At 36.1% G+C, this 20,282-nt stretch overlaps 1 protein-coding gene across 8 annotated transcripts in view; it reads left to right on the top strand.

Moving 5' to 3' along the window:
• The window catches only part of DNM3 (dynamin 3), a 600,443-nt gene that overhangs the window by 424,389 nt on the left and 155,772 nt on the right, over positions 1 to 20,282 (top strand). For all 8 annotated transcript variants that reach the window (XM_012511535.2, XM_030823969.1, XM_003258880.3 and 5 more), the window contains one exon: positions 5,723 to 5,832. In XM_012511535.2, the coding sequence (XP_012366989.1) occupies positions 5,723 to 5,832 (110 nt within the window). The remainder of the gene's footprint in view (positions 1 to 5,722; positions 5,833 to 20,282) is intronic.

Here is a 20,282-nt window from a genome sequence, read left to right as displayed (position 1 = left end):
TTTTGTATTTTTAGTAGAGATGGTTTTCACCATGTTGGCCAGGTGGTCTCGAACTCCTGACCTCAGGTGATCCACCCACCTCAGCCTCCCAAAGTGCTGGGATTACAGGTGTGAGCCACCACACCCTGCCTTTATTCTTATTCTTATTCTATTGTAATCTCTTTTAAGTTCTACCACTTTTGAAAATTTTTCATCAGTTCATATCTCCTAGGAGCAGAATCTATGCTTGTTTGTTTGGTTTTTTTTTTGTATTCTTTTGAAGTATATTGGATTGCCACAGTACATGTATATGTTTAAGGTTTGTATGAATCAAATCAGAGATACTGATTTAGGTTAGTAAAACTTCATCTAACAAACTATATGATGCTAAGCAAAATACTGTAAGTTAACTTGAAATAAATCTTTGAAGCATTAAAACCGTGTTTTTATTCCCCTCTGGTTAATTTTTACACAATAGTCTAGGTAGGCCCAGCATGTTGGGGTTTTATTCATTATGGATCTTCGGCAGTCAATGTTAATTAAGCAACGTCTGTATGTACACCAGTGTAATAACTGTTACATGTAAACACAAAAGAATGATGACATAATCTTTACCCTCAAGGAACTTCCAATCTGTGCTTGAAGAGGCAAGCTAAACATAAAGATTGCCATGCTAGATAGCCTATGACAAAAATTGTGGAAAATTTGAGAGTTATAGAAGAAAAAGGTCTATGACGTGCTGTAATCAGGAAGTGGCACTTGAAATAAACTTCAAGGCCAAAAGAACCTGCCTTCTTTCAGAGAAGGCATTCCTGGCAAATAGAAGACAACACAAAGGCAGAGATAGAAATAAACATAGCAATCAGTCTAGACCTTGTAAAGATTTAGTAGTCAAAAGCAATGTCTGTCAGTTAAGAATTTCATATAGTTTTCTTCATAGAATTTTTACTTAATTATCATATATATGTGATTATCAAACATCTTAATCAACACCTGGCTTTGGTTATCAGATATTTTCAAATCAATTCAATAATATTTATAATATACACTGTATAAATTTTTATGCCTAGCATCATGCTAGACATTATAATATATAGAAACAAGAAGGATTCATGGTCTTATCTTTGAAGATGTTGTTGCTTTAATAGAAGAAAAGGTATGAACAAATACAATAATTAAAGGTGTCATCAAACCAAGGCCACTCAAATAATTCAAGTTATGAAACTCCCTATGTATAAATTGCCAAGTGAATAAAGGCCTCCCAGTCTTTTGCATATGCAGGAGCTATTCCCCCACACACCTGATCCTCTGCTCATACCCACTGTATCTCCTTCTAGTGCCTAAGTTATACTGGTGGTGCTCTGCCAGCTAGAGACCATCACTGGGCACTTGCCAAGCCCATATCTATCTCTCATTGACTCTCTGGTTTCCTTTCAAGGTCAGCGAGCACATACTGTAGTCATCCCATAATTCCCACCCTCTACCACCTTGGTTCCTCTGACTTTTACTACTCATTGTTCAGTTACTTCCACCTCATACCCCTTTCACACAAAGATGCACCCTCTTTGGGCCTGATCTGTTTCTTCCGTTTCTTCTAACTCTTGCCAAGTGAGTTCAGGGAAAGAACACTACACTAGTGCTCTCATGTTTCCTCTCTCTTTGAACAAAAATATCTCTGTCATCCTGGATGCCTCCCGTAGAAATATTGCTGGCGACCCTCTTGTACTGAGGAAAGGAAAGATACTATGTTTAAATATGAAGAAAAGAATGATATTGAATCAGTGACCTCAGCCTCTGAAGCCTTTGAATGTATGCAGAAGTTCTTTTCTGAATGTCTATTAAAAAATCTTTCTCTAGAAGTTTACAAGTGCTTCCTTCAAAATGTCTACTCTAGATAAAATGTTTAAAATATCAAATTTCATTTCTTATTTATTACAAAAACATGCTATAAGTTTTTGTTTTTCTCCATGACATAGAATATTATCTGTTAGTCTGCTGTGAAACCTGTTTCTAATCTGATTATTTATTAGCTTGAGAAAGATTGTTATCTTTCAGAATGTTAGAGCAAGCCAGGGAAGAATTATAACAAATATCACATATTTTAAAAATAAATTAAAACAACTTAAACAACTATATTGTGTAAGCTTATATAAACTGCTTAAACAATATATAAGCTACTTAAACAAGAGAGTTGACTGAACATTCTGAATTCCAAATGAGCAACGTTCACATAAATTTTCAAATGTAATGCATTTATAAATTGAAGCTGTCTCATATAGTTTGAAATGAATAGAATAAATAATACCTATTATATGAATATAAGGGAGAGAGATGGGAGGTGACAGAAACAGACAAATGGTTACAAGTTTGAGAAAATCTTTTGCACAGAAAGTAGAACTTGAACTGGACTCTGGATACTAAACATTGCTATGTTAGGGAACTGTTGAAGGAATATCTCAAGTTGGGAAAAGATGTATTTGGAAAATATGTATTTGGTTGAAACAGAAACTTCTTATGGAGGAGAAAAGGAGACATTGACAAATCAGGATTGAGCCAATTTGTGTTTTTAAACCTCTTTACATTAAAGAGGTTAGTGGATTTTCTTCCGTAAATAATGGAAAGCTATTGAAAGTTTTGAAGGATTGCAATGAATTTGACAAAATCATTTTCAAAAATCATCTTCTCTGGTGATGTTAGAGAAATTGGAAGGCAAGAGACTAGATAGGAGACCATTTGTGATCACATGCTTGTGAGATGTCAGGGGCCTGGAATAATGTTGTGAGAATGTCAAAGGAGGGGAACTAGGACAAACTCTTCAAACACGGTGTGACAAAGTCTTTAGGTAATAAAGGAGGCAAGAAAAGATGATGGGTCAGAAATGATAGTGAGGTTTCAGATGGGGTGACAGGGAGAACGAAGGATAAACCTGATAGCAGAAACAGGGAGATCAGAAGAGAAAACTGTTCGGATGGATGAGAGGAAGGAAAGAGTTAAGTACATGGGGTATTTAGTGCTATCAGTTGAAATTTAATGGAACTACATATGTCATTTAAAATTGTCTGACAGCCAGCTTCAAAACAGTAAGAAAAAATAGGTAAAATTATGTTTAATAATCCTTTGTTTACCCCCAATATATTCAAAATGTTATTTCAACATATAATCAATAAAAAAGTATTACCAATATAGTTTACATTCGCTTTTTAAGTTTTTGAGATCTGGTGTCTATGTTGCATTTCTAGCTAATCCCAGTTGAGCTACATTTCAAGTGCTCAGTAACTGCCTGTGGCTAGTGGCTACCATATTGGACAGCACATTATTAGACAGTCATAGAACTGACAAAAATGATTTAGCACATTTTTTAATTAAGATGATGCTAAGACTGTATTTTGAAAATTATAATTCTGTATATTATTTCTCCCTCTCTATTTCTTTTGTTTATTTTAGCTATTTTAGATTCACGATATTCTTTTAGCAGAACATCATTCTTTCCCCAAAGCACCAAGACTTTTTAGAAATATCCATGATATACTGTTTTATTGCCTAGAGTTGCTGCTGTCTCATTTAATTCTCTGTTTGACTTACAACTTTAATAAATAAATGTCTGAATACATTTTCTTCTTCCTTTGTCAGTCTTCAAAGTTTTGATTATGAAATAATTTAGCAATGTGTCCTCAAAAACCTGGGATAAATGACATTTAGTACTTTGGATATGAGGACCATTTTTCATGTTCCCCAGGCTGCATATGTGTGTGTATTTCTCCCGTGTTTAATATCTGACATAAACTTGCTGGAGTTTTGGTCTTCACGATATGCTAAAGAATGCAGTATAAAAGAGAGCCTACTTCTATAGAAAACAAGCCAAGGACATTGTGTTCCATCTTTACAATGAAATTCAGATTTCCCGTTAAAAGGCAAATCTATCATTTCAAAAGGTTGAATAGGATGGTAGTTTAAAAGAATCCAGCTGCTTAAATTTAGGGCACTGAAAAACATTCAATAAAAAAAATGTCCCCTGGGTCTCAAGCATTTTCATTTGATTATGTATTGGATAGATTTTCATTAGGCCTAGAATTTTGCCTCTTAGAATTCTGTCCTAAAATAGTTTGACAACTGTTTTGAGAAAGCTGGACTCAACTATGGTATCTCATTTACGATTTAATTATGTATTTGCTGTTTAGAATATTCTTGTGTTTGATAATATATTCTTAACTTCTGTTGTAGAAATATTGGACTAATCTTGCAGTGCTTTACTTTTTCATGTTTATTGTTGAGCCTGTCCCACTCCTATTTAGTTTCCTTTATGTTTCTTCTTTTCTTTGGAGACATTGTCAGAACAGCTATTTTGTTCTCTAAGCAGCTTCCTTCAATGTTTTCAGTAACCTGTTCACACGACTTTATTTTTGTAGCCAAGTAGAATGCCACCTTTTTGCTATTCTAATGTGCTCTGCCCAACTTTTTTCTGATTAATTTAGGAGTAGGAAGTGGAAAGGTGGGTGATACTCCCTACAATACAACATATTACCCACAAACTGACTAGGGAGCACAGAAGAGCTCTATGCTATGCAGCTGAGCTACAAATTCTCAAGGAAGTAGTCTATATGCTGTAGGAGCAAAGGGACTTATGTCAGACATATTTGTATGATGCACGTATTTCCCATGGGCATTAATAGTCGTTTATTAAAAATTATGAGTAAGTCTCCATTCTCTCCAGCTCTGGCCTTTAGCCCTGCTCTCTTTCAGGGGTAACACCAGAGATGTAGCCTGGGACCATACAGAGGACCATGGTTAACAAGGGCAGCACTTGTTATACCCCTGGTAATAGGTATTTACTAGGTTTCTTAAACTGAGTATTTGGCTCTCTCCTACCGGTTGTTAGGCATTTTTACATATAAATAATATTGCCCCAGGCCAGTCCCTAAAAGTAAATGTTTCCAATAATTTTTTGGCATCCAATGTTTTACTAACACTAATTTGGTCACATTTGCAGACCTCACCTCTCCAATGTTCATATTCTTCCTAAACATATTTAGGAAATATGTTTAGGAAAAATAAACATATTTTTCCCCAAAAAGCTCAACAATTTTATGGAATAATTCTTTTTTGGAATTCATATTTTATTCTAGACCCAAATGAGCAAGTACTTTTTATGCTTTATCATAGTTTATGGGGGGTATTTCGTACTGGGGTCCTGTGCTTCCACTCCCCTGCCAACACTGGCTATCAAAACTGCTTAGGCTGCAAATAAAACAAGAAATGAAATCCATCTGGCATTTCTCATTGAATTAGGACCAGAACATTTTTGTTAAATATTAACAGATGGCTAAAGTCTTAATATCAAACTAACATTTAAAAACATCTAAAAGGACCCACATAGGGGGAAAGGATGGAGGACCATGTGTTTTCTCCATCTCAGAGCCCTTCCTGTACACTTCCCCCCGCCATTTTTCCAACCCACACGTTGAGAATCACTGGGGCCTCCTATCTCTAACAACTTTTATTCCTTAATAGCTGGTATCAAAATAGCATGTGGTGATATTATCAAGATAGTGTAATCAAGTGTTAGCCAACTCAGGTGATGTGTTGCCATTGGCATGCCTGAAGATCTTTTATTAAAGTCAATTTTCTGTCTTTCCCCTCTCCTCTCCTCTCCTCTCCTCTCCTCTCCTCTCCTCTCCTCTCCTCTCCTCTCCTCTCCTCTCCTCTCCTCTCCTCTCCTCTCCCTCTTTTCTGTCTGTCATAATAGGAAAAAGAAAAGAAGTACATGCTTCCTTTGGACAACCTGAAAGTTCGGGATGTGGAAAAGAGCTTTATGTCTAGCAAGCACATCTTTGCACTCTTTAATACAGAGCAAAGGTAAGAAATTGAAACAGTTCCTGTCTTCAGATTTTTTTCCTTGAAGTTCTACATGATTCAGAGATCATATTTGAAAATAGTTCCTTTGGTCATACCTTGAAATTTGTCTGCTCTTCAGTTTTCCTTTCATTTATTTTGTATTTTTAAATTCCACCATGGGTTATGGCTTCAAAATATAAAAACTCAGACTAAAAAAGATCTTCAAGTGTTAACTAATTATTTCTTGCTTTTCCACCTGGCATGAAAATAATTCTTCATCCATTTTTTTTTCTTTTTGAGATGGGATCTCGCTTTGTCATCCAGACCGGAAACAGTGCTGTGATTATGATTCACTGCAGCCTCGAACTCCTGGGCTCGAGCAATACTCCTACCTCAGCCCTCTAGAGTAGCTGGGACTACTGGGTGCATGCTACTGTGTCTGGATAATGTTTTAAAAATTGTTTTGTATGTAGTTGACCTCAAACTACTTGGGTGCAAGAGATTCTCCTGCCTTGGCCTCCCAAAGTGCTGGGATTACAGGCATGAGCCACTACACCCAGTCTGTCCATTCTTAAAGCTACATTCTATTACCTTAAAGTCTTTCTTGTCCCAATATATTGTTTACATACTTACAAACTACTCTACGATAATTTTTTAAGTATCTGTCTAACATGAACGGGTATCACTTAAGCTCTTCTTGAAGAGCAGACAAATTTCATATACTATGACTAAATTCAGTGAATAGAATTATTCAGTTAAGGCGAATAAAAATGTGTAGTATTTTACAGTTTTTCGAAGTGCTGTCTACATTCATTGTCATTGGTTTTTGTAACAACTGCCTTTGAGGTCAAAAGGATACAGTTACAAATAAGAAAGTATAGGCTCAGGGATGTTCACTCACTTTCTTAAGGTCATAAAACTAGTGCATGGGGGAGCTGGAACTTGTATCAGGACTTCCTCTAAGTATACTTTTCCTTCCACTCATTTTCCATTGTGTGCTTATTTTGTTCTGCTGTTCATGTGCAGTATCAAAACTGTATTTTGAGCTGATCATCACAGAGTGCCATGATCTTCACTGAAATTTAGCAGTAAAGTTAAATAAGCAAATGGAGAGGTAAGAGAGGATGGACTAGAGAAGTGTAAAAGGGGTACAACTAGGAAAGGATAATAAAGGAGAGTTTTTCCAAATGAAAATTTTATAGGAAAAAGCTAATTAATTTGTGTGAGTCAGTTATTAAGACAGTGAGTCATTAGGTAACAGGATCTAATTTTAACCCATTTTTCAAGGCTGCCTTTTATCTTTATTTAGCAATAAATGACGTTACTTGATTAGGTTCAATGACTGGCCCAGGGTCAATCACACAGTAAATTAAAATAGCAAAAGAAGGCATCTTCTTACATTCCCAGTCAGTTGCTCAGAGTGACTCATAATACAAAAATACTTAGTAAAACCACAAAGCAAGCCATTTAAAGAATCGACAGGAAAGAAAATTAAATACAACTAACTCCCCTACCAAATATTCAAATGGGATTTTTGAAGACAGTATTATTTGAGAGCAGCTTATGAAAACACACTAAAAATAATAAAGAATAAAAAGGTTTTCTAGAGAGAATAGTAGTGAGTCTGCCACACTGCAGCCAAGCTCAGTACTAGTTTACATGCCTTCATCAGAGCAGCAGAGAATCAGGAGATTCTAAAGCAATCATCAGAGGTGTGCTCAGCCTTCTTGCCTAGATGCAGAGTGGAACAGGTGACTGTCGAACAGGTGACTGTCAAACAGGAAGTCAAACAAAATTGAATCCGTGGTCAACCTGAAAACTCCAGGTTATAAAAAAGCTGGGTGTAAGGTAAAAACAAGGCTATGGTAGACTATCATTTTTCATAAAATACAACTGTGGATTTTAAAGACAGCAAAAGTCACCGAAATAAGGAAACTTTGGATTTTGAAAACTCTAGATATTTTGGAATCTTGGAGTTCTAAAAAGGTATTGAATTCTGCTGCCACTTCTCAGTGACCTCAGTGAGTATATAGATGTACCCACATTGGCCATTGTCTTCTCCTTTGAAATGCTAATTCCTTTAAAACATTTTTGTGCTGGCAAGGACCTCCAGTACAATGTTGACTACAAGCTGGAATCCTTGTCTTGTTTCTCATTTTAAGGATAATTTAAGGATGATTTAAAAAATTGTATAGTGAAATACCTTTTGATAGATGTCTGATATCAGGTGAAGATTTCTTGTGTTTCTAGTTACTAAGGTTTCTGTTTTCATTTTTAAATCATGCTTAGGAGTTGAATTTTATCAACCTCTCCACCTGGAAGACTGTATGATTCTTCTTCTTTAATCTGTTCATGTGGTGAAATATACTAATAGACCTTCTAATGTGAAACCATCCTTTGTCTCCTGGGATTAAACTTAGGTCACAATGTGCTATTCTTTATTATGAGTTCTTGGCTTAAGTTTTGCTAGTATTTTAGCAAATGCTAAAATGAGTTAGATTGGCCCATACATTTCCTTTTTATATTATTTCTGCCTGGTTTTAGTATCAAGGTTCTGTTAGCTTCATAAATTGAGGTGAAAATAAGTCCTCGTTGTTCTTTGGAACCCTTCATAAAAGATAGGGATTAACTATTAACTGACTGTTTGGTGGAAGTAACCTGTAGAATCATCTGGCCCTAGAAAGTATTTTTGGTAAGTGGGCTTTTAACTAGTGATTGAATATATTTAATGATTTCAGATTTATTTAGGTTTTCTGTTTGTTCCATGGATCCGTTTGAATAATTATATTTTTTCTAGAAAATTGTTCATTCTGTTTTGCTTTAAATATATTGCACCAACTATTTCTTAATATTTTATTTTTCTAAGTCTCTGTTGTATCTGAAATTTGACTGATTTTTATTTCTAATATTAATCCTTATCTTTTTTTATGATCACTCTTGCTAGAGTTTTGTCTCTTTTCAGAGAACCAGCTTGTGGCACTCTTGAACATCTATTGTGTATATTTTTTCTATTCCAATAATTTCTGTTCTCTTAATTATTTCCTTCTTTGTATTTTCTTGTGTTTACATTTTGGGTCTTTTCAAACTTCTTAATTTAGATGTGTAGCTCATCAATTTTTATCCTTTCCTTTTCTTATATATCTGCATATAAATCTATAGATTTCTCTCCAGGTAGTGTTTAGCTGCCTACTACAATTTTTGAAATTTAACAATTTTATTACCATTCAGTTCTGTTTCCTATTCTTCATCATGTTTTTTCTTTGAGCTATTTAAAAGTGTGTTTTACATTTTAGAATGCGGGGAATCTTATTGTTTTATATCATTGATTTGTAACTTAATTGTATTGTGACCAAATAATATGGTCTAGTATATGGTGTTAATAAATATTTCACATATACGTGAGGAGAATGCACATTTACTAGCTTGGAAGTGTAGGTTCCATGAGAGCTGATTGGATTATGCTTGTTAATTGTATTTTGCAATATCTATAGTCATTATCTTTTCTTCATCTCAAATAATTCCAACATTCAACAAGTATATATTAGGCAGCTGTTATGTGCCAGATACTGTTCTATGCTTAAAATACACCTGTGAATCAAATAGACAAAGACAATTAAACATTTTAGATACTGTCTAGAAAGGGGAATAGGCAGGGAGACAAATAAAAACTCACAAAGAATCTTATTTTATCAGATGAGCATTAAAAAGGTCGCTTTGTGATTGTGAGCTTGAATAAGCCTGCCAGTTTTTGCTTAAGTCCAATCTATGTTATTAGATTCATACAAATTTAGTGTTGTATTTTCCTGGTGACTTGAAAAAATAATTTTGCGACAGCCCTCTTTATTCCTAATAATGCACTTTGCCTTAAAATTTATTTTGTCTCATGTTGATATAGCTACACTAACTTTTTGGTTAATATTTTTTATTGATACATAATATTTATACATATTTATGGAGTACATGTGATATTCTATTACATGCATAGCATATGTAATTATCAAATCAGAGTATTTAGGATATTCACCGTCACAAGTGTATATCATTTATGTGTTGAGAACATTCCAAGTCCTCACTTCTAGCTATTTTGAAATATACAATATATTGTTGCTAACTATAGTCACCATACTCTAGTATTGAACATTAGAATTTATTCCTTCTAACTATATGTTTGTACCCATTACCCAACCTTTCTTCATCCTCTCTCCCCAACCCCCACCAACACACACACACACACACACACACACACACAGACACACACACACACACACACACACATTATTTCCACCCTCTGGTATATATCATTCTACCAACTACCTCCGTGAGATAAACTTTTTAAACTCCTATTTATGAGCAAGTACATGCAATATTTATCTTCCTGTATTTGGCTTACTTCACTTAACATAGTGATTCCCACTTCTATCCATGTTGCTGCAAATGACATGATTTTATTCTCTTTTTATGGCAAATAGTATTCCATTGTGTAAATATACCACCTTTTCTTTATCTATTCATCCATTTAGAACATTTAGGTTGATTCCGTATCTTTGCTATTGTGAATAGTACTACAATAGACATGGGGGTGCATGTGTCTCTTTGATACACTGATTTCCTTTTCTTTGACCGAATACCCAGTAATGAAGTAGTTCTAGTTTTAGTATTTTTAGAAATTGCCATACTGTTTTCCATAATAACTGTGCTAATTTACATTCTCACCAACAGTGTATGTTCCCTTTTCTCCACCTCCTCACCACCATCAACAGATTAAATCTCATTACTCATTATTGGTTGGTTCAGGTTTTTTATTTCTTTCTGATTCAATCTTGGTAGGTTGTATTGTCAGGAATGTATCCATTTCTTCTAGGTTTTCTAGTTTGTTAGTGCATAGTTTTTTATAATAAGCTCTGATCTTTTGTATTTCTGTATTAGTTGTAGTATCTTCTTTATTTCTGATTTTGTTTATTTAAGTCTTCTGTCTTCCTGATTAGTCTTATGAGCGTCTTATTGATTTTATTTATCTTTTTAAAAATGCAACTTTTCATTTTGATCTTTTGTATTGTCTTTTTCATCTCCATTTCATTTAGTTCCACTCTTATCTTTATTATTTATTTCCTTCTATTAATTCTGGGTTTTGTTTGTTCTTACATCTCTAGTTCCTTGAGATCCATCATTGTATTGTTTATTTAAAATCTTTCTATTTCTTTTGATGTAGGCATTTATTGCTATAAACCTCCATCACCACTGTTTTTGCTTTATTTCATAGGTTTTGATACATTGTGTTTTGATTTCTGTTTTTTTCAAGAAATTTTTAAATTTTCTCCTTAATTTTTCTCTTGACTCAGTGGTGATTCAGGAGCATGTTTTTCACTTTCCTTGTAGTTGTACTGTTTCCAAAATGTCTCTTGTTATTGATTTCTGTTTTTATTCCATTGTTGTCTGAAAAGATACTTGATATGATTTTGATTTTTAAAAATGTTTTGAGATTTGTTTTGTGTCCTACTATATGGTCTACCCTAGACATGTTCTGTGTGCTGATTAAGAATAATGTTTATTCCTTAGCTGTTGGATGAAATGTTCTGTAAATGTCTGTTAGGTCTATTTGGTCTAACATGCAGTGTAAATCCAATGTTTCTTTGTTAATTTTCAGTCTAGACGATCTGTCTTATGCTGAGAGTGGAGTGTAGAAGTCCCAACTATTCCTGTATTAGAGTCTTTCTCTTCGGGTCTAGTAATATTTGCTTTATATATCTGGGTGCTCTGGTGTTGGGAGCACACATGTTTACAATCATTATATCCTCTTGATGAATTGACACCTGTTTCATTATATAATAATTTTGTCACTTTTTGTTACTTAAAGTCTGTTTTATCTGATGTAAGTATAGCTACTCCTACTCACTTCTGAGCACCATTTACATGGAACATCTTTTTCCATTCCTTTATTTTCAGTTTATATATGTCTTTATAGGTGAGAATTTCTTCTAAGCAGCATATAGTTAGATCATTTCTAAAAATTCATTCATCCAGTCTATATCTTTTAAGTGCAAAGTTTAATCTGTTTACATTCAAGGTTATTATTGACATGTGAGGGCTTCTTATCATTTTATTACTTTATTCCTTATTGTTTTGTATATCCTTTTTTCCTTTCTTTTTCTCTCATAATTTATCTTCATGGTTTGATGGCATTCTGTAGTGGTTACATTTAAGATTTTTCCCTTCCTTGTTTCTGTGTTTACTCCACTAGTGATTTTTATATTTGCATGTGTTTTCATAATGGTAGTTATTATTCTTTTGCTTTTGGGTGTAGGTCTCCCTTAAGTATTTCTTATAGGGCTGGTCTAGTGGTGATGTATCTGTTAGCTTTTGCTCATCTGTGAAAGACGTTATATCCTTTTCATTTAGGAAGGATAATTTTGCTGGGCATAATATTTTTGGCTAGCACATTTTTTCTTTTGGCACTGTGAAGATATCATCCCATTCTCTCCTGTCTTGTTAGGGTTCTGATGAGAAATCTGCTGTTAGTCTGATGGGGTTCCTTTATATAGGTGGCTAGATACTTTTCTCTAGCTGTTTTTAATTTTTTTCTCTTTGTCTTTGATTTTTGACAGTTTGACTATAATATGCCATGAAGAAGACCTTTTCAAATTGTATTTATTTGGGGATCTTTGACTATATCTGAATGTCTAAATATTTTGCTAAGTTTTGAAGTTTTTAACCTATTATTTTATTAAATGGGTTTTCTAATTCTTTCATTTTTTTCTTTGTTTCTTGGGACATCAAAAATTTGAATATTTGGATGCTTTATGATGTCCCATATGTCTTGAAGGTTTTAATCTTTTTGTTGTTATTTTTATTTTTGTGTGACTGGGTTATTTCAAAAGATCTATATTCAAGTTCTGAGATTCTTTCTCCTGCTTGCTCTGTCTTACTGTTGAAGCTTTTGAACGTATTTTGTATATTATTCAATGAATTCTTCAGTTCCAAAATTTCTGCTTTTTAAAAAATTATATCTCTTTGGTAAATTTCTCATTCATATCCTCAATTGTTTTTCTGATTTCTTTGTATCGTTTTTCAGAATCTTCTTGTATCTCTCTGAGCTTCTTTAGTGATAGTATTTTTAATTTTTCCCTAGGATTTCATGAATTTCCCCTCCCTCCCTCTCTTTCTTCCTTCCTCTCCTTCCTTCCTTCTTTTGAGACAGGGCTTCACTCTGTCACCCATGCTGGTGTGCAGTGATTTGATCATAGCAGCCTCCTACCACTGGGCTTAAGTGATTCTCCCAACTCAGCCTCCTGCGTAGTTAGGACTATAGGCACATGCCACTATGTCTGACTAGTAAATTTCTTTGGGATCTGTTGCTGGATAATTACTGTGTTCCTTTCAAGGTGTCAAATATTCTTGCTTTTTCATGTTTCCTGTGTTCTTACGTTGATATCTACACATCTGGTATAACTGTTGCTTCTTCTAATTTTTTTGAAATTGCTTTTGAAAAGGAGAACTCTTTTCTGACATGTATCTATGGTATTGGTTGGGCAGGGTACTTTGCTTTTGAATCTGACTATGCGTAGTGGTGTAGTCTCTGTATGACTTCTTCATTTGTAGACAGCATCAGTGGTGTCTGAGACTACCTTGGTGGCTTAGAATGCAGTTGTTATTAGTAGAGGCTATGATAAAGTTTTGCTGAGTACTATAACACTAGGTGGGCCAGTCTTTAGGCCCCAGGCCAGTGTGCGCTGGTGCTGGTGTTGGTAGGTCCAGGAAGGCCAATTCTTGTGCCTCCAGGTTGCTTTCTCAGGTGCTGGTAATGGCATCAGTGGGTCTGGCAAGTGAACAGGTTCTTAAGCCCCTGGGCAGTGGGTGTGTCATGGGCAATGGCAGTAGCAATGGTGGAACAACCATCTGGGACCCAAGTGGTCCACACCTGTGGTAGCAGTGGCTGCAAGAGGTTGGGTGAGCTGGCCCACAGACTTTCAGGTGGTGTGTACGGTTGGGTGCCAGCTGTGGTGGTAGTGCAAGTTGAATATGGCTGGTCTCAGACCCTGGGAGAAGTGCTTAGGTGCCACAGGTGGTCAACTGGGCTGGGTGATCTTCAGGCCCCTGGAAAGTACATGCAGGTGATGCTCAGGCCCCTGGAAGGTGTGTATAAGTGATGCCCATGTCCCTGGATGGTATGCTTGGGTAAAGGGGGAGGGAGTGGAGCTGAGCCAGGTGGACTTGCTCTCAGACCCTTCAGTGGTACTGGCTATGGTAGGCAGAGGTAGGGTGATCCCCAGACCACTGGAAAAATGCTTAGGTGAGAGCAGAAATGGCTCTCTGTAGCCCTTCTACTGGGAAGCCTATGGTTGCTTTCCCTGGGTGGAGCCATAAGCTGGGGGCTGGGAACATGGGCTTCATTTGTGTCTTGGCTCCACAGCAGCTTGCAGCAGTGGTGGTTGTGGGCAGTGGCATTTGTCCTTGGGGGCATATGAAAATATGCAGTTACCCCTCTGCAGAGGGCCACAGGTAGGTAGGATGGGCGTGGTATCACTGTCTGTGGCTCCTGCCTTAGCCCTGGCAATGGAGCAGAATGCAACTTGGTGGGGTGGGGGCTGTGCTCTCAAAATGGTGTATGCAGCAGTGCCTTCATGTGGTCTCCAGACAGCTCTCTATGTTAGTCTCAGAATTCATAAGGATTGAGGTGTTCTCTCATGGCTAGGACTGTAGGAATCTCCAGCAGAAATGTGGTCTACTGGGGGTCTCTCATTCACCCTTTCCCCACATTAAGGAGCCACTCCAGACTCTCAGCTGATGCAACTGAACTGTGTCCCTCTCTTTTCTTGCTTTTGGTGCTTTCTGTCACTTCTCTGTTGAATTCCAGTGTTCTCTCTTAGATTATCTACTCAAAGTATGATTATCCACTCACTATTTTGGTTCTTTTCCATGCGAGAGGCAAATACCAGATTCATCTAGGCAGCCATCTTGAAGCACCCTCTTTGTATTTGACCATGCCATGATATACTTGCATGTCATTTTTGTTTGCTAGTGGACAAACTTTTTTTAGTCCATCTTTTCACTGAGGATGTGACCTTTGGAGGTTCCTGGATTCACCCAAGATCTTATTATTATTATTTTTTGTGGACATTAAAATCCAAACCTTTTGGTTATTGAAATTGATGCCATCCAGTGGCAAAAGTGAGAAAAGTTGTATTTCCTCTTTTGGAGGGAGAAAGCAATTGAGAATTCTTTTATTTTGGAGTTTTGGCATGTAAAATAATGTCTTTCATATGTCTTATAGGAAATAGTTTTTATTTTCTTCCTGCAGTTTTGGCTGAAATGAAGTGGCCTTTCATTATCAATAGATTGTAGAAACAAAAAACTATGTTCCTGATTTCTGCTAGGGGTGAGACTGTGATAATAGTGAACTTAGAAGGTCAACCTGGGATTCCGTGTGTATACACACATGAAAGTTTTACAAACTGATTAGAGAGAAATAGCAATAATTTATTCTCTCAACAAGTATTTATTCTGCTATCCATTCCAAAGCATCAAAGTAACAAAGTATCTGTTATCCATTCCAAAGTATCAATTGGAATGAAATTCCAATTTATTCTGTTATGCATTCCAAAGTATCAATGAAATTTATTATCCATCCTGAATGTCAGTATTGGTACTGTGTATTAGTCTGTTCTCATGCTGCTAATAAAGACATATCTGAGACTGGATAATTTATAAAGAAAAAGAGGTTTCATGGACTCATAGTTCCACATGTCTGGGGAGGCCTCACAATCACAGCAGAAGGCAAAAGACATGTCTTACATGGTGGCAGGCAAGAGAGTATGTGCAGGGGAACTTCCCTTTATAAAATCATCAGATCTTGTGAGACTTATTCACTATTATGAGAACAGCATGGGAAAAACCAGTCTCCATGATTAAATTACCTCCCAGTTCGTCCCTCCCATGACGTGGGATTTATGGGAGCTACAATTCAAGATGAGATTTGGGTGGGGACACAGCCAAATCATATCATACTCCAAATAAAATATAAGATGTTTTCTTGTTTTGAGAACATTTGCAATCACTAGTGAGCGTCATACAGTTATTTTTCATTGAACTTAAAACGGAAGGACTATGTTAGAAAAGAAGAAAATGAAGTTTAGTTGTGAGATTATTATACATGAAATCAATGAGTTATAGTGTGTAAGGTAACATCTAACTAGATTACAGGATAGGGTATTCCACTGCAGTTCTGAAGTGTCAGAATAGCAGACAGCATAGTATTTAGCCACAGCAAAAGAGTTAGCATCATAGAAGGTGACTTTCATTAGGTCATGGCATAAATTGATTTAGAGGACACAGAAAAAGACTACTTCAAATGGGAAATAGTATTAGTCAAAGCCAATAGCAAGAAATGTTTTAATCTGTTGCTAGTCCCTTCTGAATGAGAAGAAGCTAATTTCAAAGGCAAGATGAGCCCTAGTGACAAAAATAAAAACATTCCTTTGTGTTTCCATAGAATTTATTGAACTGGACTTACCCACGTCAGTTTATGTATTTTAATACTCTGTGTTGTGGTAAAATCATGCATCTTTCAAAAGCCCATATGCTTAGTATAATTCTATCAACTATTCTAAAATTACATTCTTTTCACCACTTATATTGATTCTGAAGTTATGTTCCTAATTTGTTTTCTCTTCTGAGACAAGACCTTATAAGAAAATAAGTGTTCTTGTTCCTTGCCTTTAGATGAGGTTATGCTTGGTTAATTTAGAATAGATTTTCTAAATGCCTCCATTACTTTGTAATTTTTATCCCTGTCCTCCACATCAGTGTTTTGGATCAATTTGTTTATCCATTCAGCAGACCTATATGAGATGCATCGACTTGGAGCTGAGTTTCTGTTTGAACACCAATGCAAGTTTAAAATATCATGGCTTTCCGGGGGTTTCCAGGACCTTATAGATAATCTTGTCGGTCTTTCTTACCTCACAGGTTAAGGAGCTAATATCTATAACAGTTAAATGCCTTCCTAATGTCACAAAAACAGTTAATGAGAGAACCAGAACTACAACCCAGGTCTAATGTCTCCTAACTCAAGGCTGTTTCTGATACTGTAGTTTAGAGATTAACTATGGAACAGGAATTCTGCCTAAGGCTTTAACTGGAATTGCTCCTAAGAGATCAGCAATGAAGAGATTTCTAACTTATTGTATAGGGATTTCAGTTTACTGTAAGATCATACAAATTTCCATGGAATGCTTTTAGTCTCATTTTTAAAGCCCTGCATGGAACTGACCAGTGCTCCTGCTACAGTTCCTGACAAACTTTTAGCCATGGCTATTTGTATGGCCACATTATTCCTAAGAGCTCATTCAGCTGCTATTTCAGCTTTCCACTATATAAACTTTAAAAGAGTTACTCTGTAGTCCCCCATCATCAGGTGTGTGGGAATTAATACATTTAACATCCTTTAAAAAAAAAAAAAGGCTTCGGTGTCCTGGTGAATTAATATAATCTTTACAAGCCGGGTGACCAGATTTTTGAGCCATTTTAAACAGTGTTTCAGTGCTAAGATTTATAAATGGAAGGATTTGTTGCTAGTTGCAGTGACTTCAGCACTTGAGGAGAGCGAATTTCACACTCAGACTGATTTAGCCTACATAAACTCCAGGTAAGAATACCCATTCCTGAGCCTTCCTCTGGCTCTTTCAAAGATGGCATCATAGATATCTGGGGAGACTAACATTGTGATACTCTGTTCTCACATTAATTGCTTCACCTAATCATAAATTAAAAGTTAAATTTTAGTTAACAGACTCCTGAAGTTCACTGTGGCATGGTCTAAACTAAGGATTCAAATGCTCCTCCAGGTTTTTGTTCTATTTGATTTTGTTAGAAATGCCATGTTTTCTCTGGTAGAAGTATGTCTAGATAATGGCCTCACTGTGCTTCTCTCGGCTCTCCCCAGGCAGGCCTTCAGTTTTAAGGTCATGCTAAGGCCCATTTGGTTCAAGGTATGTCAGCTTTGGTAGCCAACAGAGACCTGTTTCTGTCCAGGGCTTTGTAGGGCAGACACATGGTGTTTTCTGAGCACTCCTTGGGGTTGTAGAGCCTTGTTTTCTTTTAAAATAAGGCATTCTTTCTACTTTGTCGCTTCAATTCAGGATATGGTTTATCAATATTACCAAGTGTTCCAATTCACCTCCTCCCCCTTTTCCTATAGAAAGTGATTTTAGGATGCTTCACTACTCCACTTAGTCCCCAGCATACTGCTGACACTCAATAAATGTCAAGCAATGCCGTAATATAGATAGTGTGTGCTCTTTAGGCATTCTGAAAGTATGACCCTTTATTTGCATTGTTGAGTGGTGGTATATTTTTCCACTTGTTAGCTGGAAAGAAATTACAGTCAGGTTGTTCATTTGTATACATCTATGGCTACATTTCTATACTAAGACATGCTCAGAGTTTAAATTTGTTTGAAAAAGTGTTTAAATGAATATTCTGGGTGGTATACAATGCTTTGTCTAAAAGATCATGTCTCAATTGGATATAGTTAAGTGTCGGATCTACATTAAAAAAGGAACAATTACTCTTCCCTAAATAGGGATGGCAGAGACTCATATTTATCAGAATTTCAGTAAGGTAAAAAGCATGTAATATTCTGGACTCCGGAATGAAATACTGTGTAAGGAACACAATTTAATTAAGCTTCTTTGTACAACATAAACAAGACACCTGGATAAATTATTTTATTTCATTTTTATCCCACTTTTGTCAAAACAATGTTTAAGACATTACTTCTTGCCTCACAAAATACTAAGTGAGAATTGCTTGTCTTCTAAATACTCTGATTCAGGAAGGTTTTTATTTGTCAGATGATTCAGTCAGTAATCAGTCCCAACCCCAGTAGAGAAATGAAATATGTTATCCTACTTTCCCCCTTGGAGTGTGGGTGGGTCACCTTTCCAGTAGAGGTGTGTGTAATACCCTCTAACTATGAGTATCTGGTGGAGGGAAAAAATAAATCAGTTTGAGAGTAGAAACACTTTATCATTCTCAATTGACCTAGAGTTCATTGTACTGTTTCTGTAACTTCACGTGTGATATAAAAATTTGGTTTTCCCCATGCTTTATCTTCAGTCAGAAAAAAAATCCCACTAGATATGAGACCAATTGACACCTGATATATTGTTGTCCAGAGGTGAACACAAGTGAACTGGTGGCACTCAGGCATGAGTAGTGTTACTATGGGGATCACCTGAACAATGAGTTTAAGAAATGGAGTGTGTTAAGTGAACATTTTAATACCTTATTCTTCCTTCTGGTTTTAACACAATGATATGTTAAATTAATTAAAATGTAACAATTCTATAACTTCTCTGCTGTGAGACTGCTTTCCATGAGGGAGAGGCTGTTTTTCTTATTCATTGCTGTATCCCCAGGACCTAACACAGTGCCTGGCATTTTTGTGAGCTCAAAAGCATGAAGGAATGAATGCATGGGTGTAAAACTTCCCCCCTCTGTTATATGGAGAAGATGGAAATAATGGCAATTGCTAATATAAAGCATTCTTAAAGTAAGTAAGCTTTAGAAGCCTAGAACTTCAAATGCAAGTGGGATGAAAATGGAAATACAGATTCAAACTCTCAGAGGAAATAGTTGGAGGAAAAAAGGAAATATTTCGTTTAGAAAGTAATAACCTCGGTAATATACAAACTGTATAAATGAGTGCTGTTTGAACTAAATAGAATTCTATGACATTGTCCTTTAAGAAAAAAAAAAGCATAGATGTTTTATTGTAAATTGTCTTAACATTGTTCTCATAATCTTAACATTTATTATTCAAAAATGCTTTGTAGATACCTACACTAAGCACTCTAAATCTTTATTTCTTCAATTCTAGCAAAGTATTGACGAACTTCAGGTTTTCTTTTTTTTTTTTTTTTTTGGAGATGGAGTCTCACTCTGTCACCCAGGCTAGAGTGCAGTGGCATGATCTCTGCTCACTGCAAGCTCCACCTCCCAGGTTCACGCCATTCTCCTGCCTCAGCCTCCCAAGTAGCTGGGACTACAGGCGCCCACCACCACGCCTGGCTAATTTTTTGTATTTTTAGTAGAGACAGGGTTTCACCATGTTAGCCAGGATGGTCTCGATCTCCTGACCTCATGATCCGCCCACCTTGGCCTCCCAAAGTGCTGGAATTACAGACATGAGCCACTGCGCCCGGCCAGGTTTTCTATTAGTTTTAAAAGTTAAGCAGGAGGAGAGCCAGAAGACAATTTCAAATCTCTGTTCGTAAGTTTTCACTTCTTTTTTCTGCTAGAACTATTAAGTTCACAGGGCTCAGACAGAGACTTGAGGACTCTTACAGTTATCGATTGTGACTTCACAAGATGAGGGTAATGTTTATTTGTCATTATAAATCTGGAAAGATAAACCCTGTGCTTTCCCTTTTAAGGGGCTGGATAGGAATATGTGTTCAGCAAGTCAGTAAAAA

The sequence above is a fragment of the Nomascus leucogenys genome, chromosome 12, assembly GCF_006542625.1.
Source record: "Nomascus leucogenys isolate Asia chromosome 12, Asia_NLE_v1, whole genome shotgun sequence".
NCBI classification, from domain to species: Eukaryota; Metazoa; Chordata; class Mammalia; order Primates; family Hylobatidae; genus Nomascus; species Nomascus leucogenys.
The sequence above is the reverse complement of the archived record's forward strand: the minus strand, read 5'-3'. Positions and strand labels throughout refer to the sequence as shown.